The sequence below is a fragment of the Lactuca serriola genome, chromosome 8 (assembly GCF_051521515.1).
Source record: "Lactuca serriola cultivar US96UC23 chromosome 8, Lser_US96UC23_V15, whole genome shotgun sequence".
NCBI classification, from domain to species: domain Eukaryota; kingdom Viridiplantae; phylum Streptophyta; class Magnoliopsida; order Asterales; family Asteraceae; genus Lactuca; species Lactuca serriola.
The window spans coordinates 151008009-151018663 of record NC_136415.1 but is presented as its reverse complement, the minus strand read 5'-3'; the positions used below and the strand labels follow the sequence as shown (position 1 = coordinate 151018663).

Here is a 10655-nt window from a genome sequence, read left to right as displayed (position 1 = left end):
ATAGCGAATTTTCAACTCAATCAGTCCCAAACAATTTAGCTTTAGGCGATTAGGTGTAAAACACCCCTCAGAGTTTACTTGTTCGAGTCCCGAAGGTCACAGATTAACTTAATAATAATTTTTTTTAATTTTTATTGTTATTATTATTTATTTTTTTCATATAAATAAGATAACATATAACACTCTTATTAATTTATTTGCTAGGCCTATTTCTTTATATTTTCGTCCTTGACTTTTCTATTGTGGGACATCTCATGGTCTATTATCGTGAGGGACTTCTATACATTTTTCGGGGGACTAAAGGTCAACATGCAAAGACCCGTAGGTATAGTTGGAAGGTATGTCCCAAGCACGGTATATAAAAGGGAGTGAGTAGAAATGACTTTTTAGAGCGCTGGAAGGCTCGGAACATTGAGATTTTGTATTCTTTTTATGAACTTTTGAATTTGGCATTTTAAGTTCAATTGAGCATTACTACTCATAAGACCGGTCATATGTCCCAAAGAATTAACTCATACCTGCTGTTATGCTCCAATGTTGACAATCTTCTCACTTTCTGTTTTGCACAAGTAGCTTTGGGAGGTGTGTTTGTGTGTGATTAACTTGCTTTTAGATCTTTCAATAAAAAGAGCAAGCGAATTTCAAGACACATGACTCATTTACCAGCTCAACTGTTTTGAAAGATTTGGTTGCTTGGGATTGGATTGTTTTTTTGTTTTTTTTATTTATTTTTATTTTTTTAATTATGCAATGAATGCAATGCAAAAATTTAGATGCAAACAAAATGCAAAGAAAATAAAAAAAATTAGTAATGAAAGAAAATCTTTTTGGTTTTTGAAAATTTTCCATGTAGAAAAAAAATGAAAAAGAAAATGAAATGAAAATTAATGCAATAGGTACAAAACTACATGCAACCTACATGCAACGAGATTTATGCATGGATGGATACCCTCCCCAAGCTTAAAATATAGCATCGTCCTCGATGCTTGGAGAGAGGCATAGCTGGCCTATTGAGAGTCGGATGGTGGAGGATGGTAGCTGGGTTGGGAATGCGTCCAAAATAGTCACAGATGCATACCAATTGAATTTTTAAGCAAAATATGAACGACTAAAGATATGGAAAGAATTTACCAAATCGTTCTTGGAGCCTTGCAATTATGGTGAGAACCTCCTCTGCATCCTCCCCAAGCTATCCGTGAAGTATTTTTGGAGCCGAAGATTCATTTTCTAGGCATAAAAAATAAGTTTAAAACCATTTGGGACATTAAAAAAAAGAATAGAAATTTACCAAAGACTAAAAAGTTTTAAAAGAAACGAAACAAATAACCCCGGTTTGCCTCCCGGTTAGCTGCCCTTGTTTTAAGTCGTTGGCTCGACTTGGCCCCTGAATGTGCTTTGTTCTAAGTAGGTGGGCCTTTACAACACATTAACCTTCTCGCCACTTCCTTCAATTGAAACCTTATCTTCTACCTGACTTTTTTTTTCTTTTTTTTTTAAAGAACCTGCTCACAAAATGCTTGGCATAAACAATTAGTAACACCGTGTCCCTGGCAACGGCGCCAATTTGTTAAGCGTGTCAAACCCAACAAATAAAGGGTACAAATGACTCCTTAAACACTACTACTATGCACAATTAATGTAGTACAAGGTAAGTAGGGTCGATCCACAGAGACACAGGACAAGTGTTTATACCTTTTTGCGTAAGGTACAAAAATAGTCACAGAATGGGGGGGGGGATTTATAAGCAATGATTTAAACTATATAATAAAGCAATAAGTAAATGATTGATTTAATGAAGTAGATTCAAGATTTGTAAGGACTCCAACTCCATGCAAGACAAATTAGCAATGTGATTCCAAAGATGAAATGATATTTGTTCAATTCTATCTAAATTGGTACATGGAAATGCTAACAAGATCTAGCACCTCCCATTCACCACATTGATTAACCAAAATAAGCTCTTTGATTAATCTTAACCGTACCAATATAATCAAAACAAGCTCTTAGAATTAGGTTGAAAGATTGCATTAAACTTTATGTGAATGTTCCCAACAACACTCAATACTCCTCATAAGCTCGGGAGCATAAGAATGTGTGAATAAGATTTACACTAAATTCATTCAATAGAAATCACTTTAGTGCTTGTTACCTAGTCCAATTTACAAAACAATTACGGATTTTGCAATTAGATAACTTAAATGATCTAACCCTAATTCAAATGGCCAATAAGAATCACAATTAGAATCAAACATTTGATTGAAAAAAAAATCAAATTCACTAGATAGAAAATTGAAAGAAAACATCAAGTCATATGATTGAAATCACAACTAGAAGTCAAGACATAAAGTTGGAGAATCTAGGGTTCTAGCCACTCATAACTAGAACAAGATCACAAATCTAGAAAATGAAATTAAAGTTCTTAAAAAATGAAATCAAATGTTCCCAAGTGTTAATCAACTTCAAAATCCTCAAGAAATTTGCCTTCTCTACTCCAAAAGTCGACCCCCTGAAGAAAAAATCGATTCCCCTTTTAAGAATGGTGAAAAACTGCTTTAAAACCCACGTTTACGTTTACACGGCCCGCGTAAATTAACACTGTCATTTACACGGCCCGCGTAAACGCAAAAATATACTGCACAGAAATCTACGTTTACACGGCCTGCGTAAACGCAAGGCTTGCATTTACACGGCCGTGTAAATCTCTGTAAAGCCAAAATCTTTATTTCTTTGATATCTTGCTCCTCGGTGCTCCGCAAGTCCTGAAATTTTGTCCGCAACTTTTATTTACCTCCTCCAAAAATATCCTACCTCCAAAAGTCCCTGAAATATCACAAAAGTATTTGAATGAAATTGCCTCATGAAAAATCCCGAAAAACATGCAAAATGCATGAGTTTAAGCCTATATGCAATGTACTTTTATGAAATAAAGCTACAAAATGGGTAAATGAAATGCACCTAACACAACCTAATCTCCGCCTACACGTAATAAGCATCTCTAATAACTCATAAAGATCACAAATTTATATAAACTCATGCTAATCTATTTCTAACTCTTGGTATGGGTAAAAGATCATTTTACCCCTCCATGGTCCCTATAACCCCTGCCTTGACCAAACCCTAAAGTCAACACTCGAGTCAACTATCCATGTTGACCTGACTCTCCGAGTGCATCTATGTGACTCGCCGAGTCCACCGTGTTCCTTGAGAACTTCGCAAAAACCCAACTTAACTCGTCCAGTTGTCTCAGCAACTCGCCGAGTTACCCATGTCCAGACTCGTCGGGGAAAACCTTAGCTGACTCGTCGAGTCAGCTCCTTAACTCGTCGATTCCCTTAAGTCAAATTCTCATTCAGACGTTTTAAGGCAGAACCCATGCCCCATACTCCTGATCTGACCTCCTAAGGCTCGATTATGACGTAAAGTTTCGATCTTTACGTTCATGCATGACATATTTGCTCCATAATGCCAATACAAGCTCTAACAAGGGTTAGATGCACAAAGATCTTATCTCTAGCTCAATAAAGTTCAGGTCTTTGGACTCACAAGACCTCCTACCATCCAGATCTGAGGTTTCAACCTCAAATGATGCTCAAAGGACTCAATGACACAAAAAGTGATGGGAGGAAACCCTAGAAACTCCCTAAACCAAGATCTCATAAGGAAATGATCAAGTTAGCATCTTTTTACCTCCAACTAAAGCAAAACCCTGATGAACCTCTAGATCCAAAGCCTCCTCTTGATCCAAGCTTTGATGCTTTCCCACTTCTCCTTCAAAAGTGCATTAATAATCACAAGATTAGCTTCTCTCTCACTCTCTAGCTCAAGTGGACGATTAGGGTTTCTATCAAGGGTGTAAGGTGACTGGTGAGGCGGAAATGAGGGCTTAAGGCCCCTTAAATAAGTCATAAACTCGGGGATTTAGGATTTCCTCACACAGCGCCAACTCGGCGAGTCAGCTCTCTGACTCATCGAGTCAGTCATTAAACTCACATGACCAATCCAACTCTACTCGACGAGTCGGACACACAACTCGTCGAGTCATTCATTAAATCCAATAAATAAATAAATAAATAAATAAATAAATAAATGTAATACCTGGGAGTCGGGATGTTACAACGAAGCTTAGTGAATTTCTCAAAATACTACATACCAAAATATACAAGTGCCATGGGCTACCCCCATGGTCTTTCCTTGCAATGTCGGGGGCCAAATCCCAGTTTTACATACAAAGTGTCAGAGGCCAGATCCTGGTCTTCCATACGATTGCCAGGGGCTAGATCCTAATCTTTCATGCAAACATCACAGAGACAACTATCATTCCACATAGCAATTAGTGGTCCGACATTGGTGCCTTTGACCCATGGATATAGTGTCACCTGAATTAGACAAGCGGAAACTCAACAACAGTCTCTACAATGAAGCGGGTAACACGAACCACCTAATATCGAGTCGTCTCGGCAACTCAACTAACGTGAACTAAACGAACATCTCTATCTCTGAACACCTACATCCCATAACAATAATCTCTTCTTAGCTCGCATTTCATGTATTACTTATTAAATACTTCATAATGTACATTTTATTCACTCTTGCTATCATCACTTAATAATACATATTTTCATTTTATTTATACTTTGTTATTTATAACTAACTGCTCTTAATATGAAATTTTATTCTTAAACACGTTCCACATTTGAATATTTTAAACCATGACTTATAAATTAAGTCAATACAATTTTGATGTGATTTATTTCTTAGTCAAGTTGATCTATAATAAGCCCTTCACGATCTGATTTACTCTTTTTCCAATAAGAAGGCCATGTGCTTAAGTCTAGTTGTAAAGCCCAAATAACCAGCCCATTAGGTTGGACGTAACTATGAGACCTAATAGGGATCATGAATACACAAAGTCAAAATACCTCCTCTTAGAGCACCAGGTTGGCGTTGCACTTTCAGCCATCGCTATCACCGTTGTCTTCTCTTTTGACAACCAATATTATAAGTTGCTAAGCTACATTAAATGAGGTCAAATTCATGGGAATCTCTTCAAAGTTTTGATTTCCTCCTCAACTTGTCTCTCTTACAACCAGTGACCATAGCCTGCCGAAGGTTTACATTCACGATGGAAAAATAATGTATGCATCTCAAATCACCCACATAGATGCATCACCACAAATCGGAGCTTCATCTCCTTCGTCGAAGTGATGAATGTAACCAAGAACACCCGAGAAAACAGGTCCATCACACCAGATTCGCACAATCTTTTGATTCCTCTCATTTTCTCAAACTATCCTCACTAGAGAATGATACACTAGGAGTGAAGGGATATCACTAGAAAAACACATGAAGGAATCGGTGTTCACACATACACACACTCTCATTGTTGAAGTCTAAGTTGGCCTTGCCTATGTGATTTGTAGCTCCTTTTGACTTTGAAGAAACTCATGTTTGGCATATCCAATGACATTCGACATTTTCTTCGAAGTTTACTAATTGTGCCTACCATAAGGGGTCTTCTTGCATGGCATGACCAAAACATGATAAGGTCGTGACAAACACAATGTTGTATAGGAACACAATAACGCACACGTATCACTAATTTGGTATAAGGGTGGGGGTGGGGGGGGGGTTCTTACTAACGTAGTCGAACTACTAGTAACAATGACGGTTGTTGAATTAACTCCATCTTTTTTCTCCTTAGGTCATGGGGGTCAACATACAACATGCCACAATAGGTAGCAACTCTAGCTGCTAGTTGCCTCGCCCCAACGAAGGCTAAAACTCTTTTTTTTTCGATTATCTTGATTACTTCCTTCTTAAATCTCACGACTAAAGTCGACACTATGTCAGGAAAGGTTCTTAGAACCTTACTTACGTAAATCCGACTCAATCTTATATGGCCACTTGGGCTCAAACTTAGAGTCACTCTTCTAGACATCACCGTACAAATAGGTAATGACGGATATAACACAAAACAAATTTATAGTGTTAGCCACACTAATTGCCTAACTACCAGTGCCTTAACAACTTTGTGACTCTTCATTATCGAAGTGTGAGTTTTGTGATTCGGGTGGTATAGGACTCTACTACATTTCACATATAATTATACTTGTTCGAAGAATTGTCTCGTAGTTTCCAAGTCACTTCAACTACTACACACATAACCACTTAAACACACACACACACACACACACATATATATATATATATATATATATATATATATATATATGTGTGTGTGTGTGTGTGTGTGTGTGTGTGTGTGTGTGTGTGTGTGTGTGTGCGCGCGCGCGCACCATGAGCACATACACCATGTTTTTCCTAGGCTCCACCTTTTACTTTTTAAAATTTTATTTTGAACCATTCATTTTGAACTTTGTAAAATATTATTTCACCACTCTATTTTTTAAACTTTCAAGTTTATCTGGCATATATATATATATATATATATATATATATATATATATATATATATATATGCACATGTTCATTTAAATTCGAAAATTGTTTATGGTTCTACGTAACTTTTTTCTCTTTTAATTCTTTTTGAGTTTATTTTTATATATATTATTTATGTATAAATCAGGTTACATATAATAATTTTCGTTCGTTAACTTTAAAAACGTATTAAATCATTGGATTTTTTTAGTAATAAAAGATATATCATGTGAAGAATAAATTTAAAATCATCGTGGTATAACAATTTGAGGAATATAAAAAAATTATTAACAGTCTGTGATTATTATATGATGTGAGGAATATAAAAAATATTAAAAGTTTATTATTATTATTATTATTATTATTATTATTATTATTATTAAAAGTATGTAATTATTATAATTGTTATCAACTTAAGGAATATAAAATTTCTGTATAATCATTATCGTATAACAATTTTTCCTGACTAATAATCTCTATTACAATATTAAATAGATTTGAAAATGAAAAGTCGCAGCTTAGTTATTATTAGTATTTAGATAAAATATAAAACATTAAATAAAACTTGAGAAAATGATGTTTTCATGATTAACCCTTTTACAAATATAGAGTTCTGACTAATAAATATGTATCAAAGAATCACTTTGTTTTAAAAACTATATAAAACGATTTAACAAGAATAAAATAAAAAAGATCACGTAAAACAAAAGCTTTTTGGCGTGGAAACAATTTAGGCAGGTCACCCAATACTCTCCATGTGTGGCCCCAATACGGTACTCCACGTCGCACGCATTTCATCCACCTAGCATTCAAGCCAGTGGCACCTTTCGTAATTAAACCCAATATCAAGTCCCTTTTACCACAATCTCATTTCAATATTCCCATTTCACCCCTTCGATATCCTCTCTCACACACGGCACGATCGTAATTAACCCCGAAAAACGAGGGTTAATACCAAAGTCCAGTTCAAACCTCAACATTATTTTATCCCTGGAAAAAGCACAAACGGTTCCGCTTCTTCGCTTCTATAAAATCGCACCCACGTACCTGTTCTCGACATAACTTCCTTCCCATCACCACCAACAATTTCTCTCTCTCTTAGGGTTTTCATTTTCAAACAGACACCGTGATCGGAAATGGCGACAGAGGCTACTAACGGAGCGGCTGCCGGTGAGAAGAACGGAGCTGCGACGGAGAAGGCAGTGACGTTTTCGTCTTTGAAACCGCAGTTGTTCGTCGAGTCGGCGAAGGCGAGTGATGCTGTTGCGTTCTACAAAGCTGCGTTTGGAGCCGAGGAGGTGAATCGCGTCAGTCATCCGAAGAGGAAGGCTGATCAGGAGCTTCCGCTTCTTCTCTCGGCTGAGATCAAACTCGGTTCCTCTAGTATTCTCATTTCCGACCTCTCTGATGATTCTACTGCTCTGTGAGTGTTATTTATTCTTCTTATTAGATTATTTAGCATTACTCGTCGTTATAATCATGATATGCTGTACATTTCATAAGATCTGAGGATAACGATGGATCTGTGTCGATTTTATCCGTTCTATAGAGTTTCTGTATATTTTGAGACTGATTTCCTACTGATCTGATGTTCTAGCATAGAATATGCTTATTTTTGGGTGGACTTTTGTTTGTGAATTTTTTGTTCCGTATTTTGTCACGTTGTTTGATCTGTACTTATCTGTTAGACTTCATTTTCGCTCCGTATTTCTTCATGTATTTGATGTATCCGCATCTTCCTTCTAGTTTCAAACTGTATTATTATTTTCCTTTTCAATCACTGTTCATTAAGTTGGATTTGGATCATTTACGTTGTTTACATTTAATGAGTTTAGATACACAAACAGATCTTATTTTAGTCATGATTGTGATAGTTATCTCTCGTTTTTCTTTTCTTTTCTGTTTCCTTCCGTAATTTCTCCCGTTCAAATACCTTTTAGGACTTGGTGTACGCGATATTATCTCATAACTCCGCTGTAGATAAGATGTATTTCATTTCCTTTTCCTGTCCGTTTTAATTTATTTTTGTCTGTTTATTATTCTTCTTAGGTTTATTATTTATATTATATTTAAATCACTGTTATCGGTTGTACTCCTAGTTTCTTCTGTCATTATTACTTATTTGTCAATGCATCAATTTGGATTATTTGATGCTCATTTAATATTGAATGCATTCCGTACAGGGTGAAAACAGTGGGGACTGGGCTTGTGTTCTGTCTAGAGACTGAAGACATTGAAGCTGCAATTGACAAGGCAGTAAAGGCTGGTGCGGTTGCAGAAGGTGAAATAACCGAAGGTGAAGGCGCGTGCTGTGGTGGGCGCGTGGGAAAGGTGAAGGACCCTTATGGTATCGTCTGGCTCATCTGCACTCCTGCTAAAAAGTGTGCTAACGTGGAAGCATAGGGAACGTCCGATCATCAATCATCAAGCATCGCTTTTCTCTTCGTCCTTGATGGGGTTTTCTTTTTTATTAGTAAGCTTTTTAATTCGATGAACACTGCATGTTTACAAACTCTAGTTGCAGTAAATGGATAGGGATTATTAGAAGTGGGTGTTAATTGGTATTTTGAGATCTGGATTATGCTTCTTTCTTTATGGACAAATGGCAATCTTTATCTACTAGTTACGTTTTATCTATTGATTTTGGGTTATATTTTATTAATATTTATATAATTATAAAATAAATAATAAACAAATAAATTTAAGTTAGAGGGGATTTGTTGAAGAGACAAAGTATGGTCTTTACGGGTTTGAAGGACGTTGTGGTCCCCAGGCAGATGGATAGGAAACGCTTGCACGGGATTCGGCAACCGTCGTTTTCGTCTTTACATTGAAACGAGACATAAAAAATTATTTTTTTACACAATCGTTTAGCAATTACGTACGATATCATATCAAAATATTCTTATGTTAATATAAAATGATTATTTCTAAAGTAAAATTTAAATATACAAATATTGTGTTAAATTGCTTTGGATAATTTGATCACGTTTTTAGCATTATCGAATATTATTTCTATGTTAGATGGTTAAACTTTAGGAATTAATAACATGAGTTGTTTATGAACTAAGTGGGAAATGACATGAAAATACATAGAAGGGATAATGACTTAAACTTTGTTAATTAGTTTGTTTTTTTATTCAACTTGTTAAATTTGATATATTTTTTCTTTATCATCGATTTTTTTTTTATTGAAGCGGCAACTAACTAATCTACTCGTAAATAACCACCTATGTCTTCAACAAGACTTGAGCCCCTGACCATCTCATATGAGATCGTCACTCCATACCGCTAGAGTAATATATTTGTTATTGTATATTTATATATTTTTTTTCTTTCAAAATAAGTGTTTTATTTTTGTCTTTATTTATTTAGTATTTTTGAATAAATTTTTTAGGTTTTTTTCATGTTATCTTATGTGTGAAAATTATTGATGAGGTGTTTGGTGGGATATCTCCATAAAAGTCCTAATATTTTAGCAAATTTTTTAATAAAGTCCTAAATTTTATTTTTTGAACAAAAAAGTCCTTATTTTTTCACCTTTTAAATAGAAAAGTCCAAGAAACCGGCTAATTTATTCACTTTAGCCCCTTTTGACTTGTTCAGCAGATCATGAGACCAAATTGATAATTTTTCGAAAATAATGAGACTTTTTTGTAGATTTCGTCAAAAATTTTATATAATATCTAAACATATTTTTTACATATCTATATCTATTTTTACGTATTTGTGTATTTTTTTAAGTTTTTATATGTATAAATTTACGTATTTTAAATGTATAAACGTATTCTTTTACTTATTTATATGTATTTTTAAATATTTTACATATTGTTTATGTATTTATATGTGTTATTTTTTATGTATTATGTATTTATATATATTTTTAAGCTTTTTATATAGATATTTATGCATTATAAATGTATAAACGTATTTTTTACGTATTGATGATATATGGTCCAATAGCATGACCCAGACTGCTCTAACGCGTTAGCCTGGCCTGACGCGCTCCTGCCAGCCCAGCCTGACATTCCCTTGCCTGACGTCCCCTTGCCAGCCTTGCCTGGTGTTCCCCCGCCAGCCATGTTGGGGACTCTTCTGTCGGCCCGTCCTGACGCTCCCTTGCCTAGCGCCAGCCTGGATGGCAAGGGAGCGCCAGGCCGGGCCGGCAAGAGAGTCCCCAGCATGGCTGGCAAGGGAGCACCATGCAAGGCTGGCAT

The 10655-nt window shown here is 35.5% G+C and overlaps 1 protein-coding gene across 1 annotated transcript; it reads left to right on the top strand.

Moving 5' to 3' along the window:
• The first annotated feature begins 7483 nt into the window (after nucleotides 1–7483).
• LOC145069511 (Lactoylglutathione lyase / glyoxalase I family protein) lies at nucleotides 7484–9075 on the top strand. The gene is made up of 2 exons (XM_079016448.1): nucleotides 7484–7861; nucleotides 8622–9075. Exons 1-2 carry the CDS (start codon nucleotides 7575–7577, stop codon nucleotides 8839–8841), a joined length of 507 nt encoding a protein of 168 aa, XP_078872574.1. The 5' UTR covers nucleotides 7484–7574; the 3' UTR covers nucleotides 8842–9075.
• The last annotated feature ends 1580 nt before the right edge of the window (nucleotides 9076–10655 follow it).

What these genes read in the sequence shown, in the direction of transcription:
- LOC145069511 (XM_079016448.1), top strand. Translation starts at nt 7,575, where the DNA reads ATGGCGACAGAGGCTACTAACGGAGCGGCTGCCGGTGAGAAGAACGGA. An exon ending in TCTGATGATTCTACTGCTCT is followed by an intron (nt 7,862 to 8,621) that starts GTGAGTGTTATT and finishes CATTCCGTACAG; the next exon opens with GGTGAAAACAGTGGGGACTG.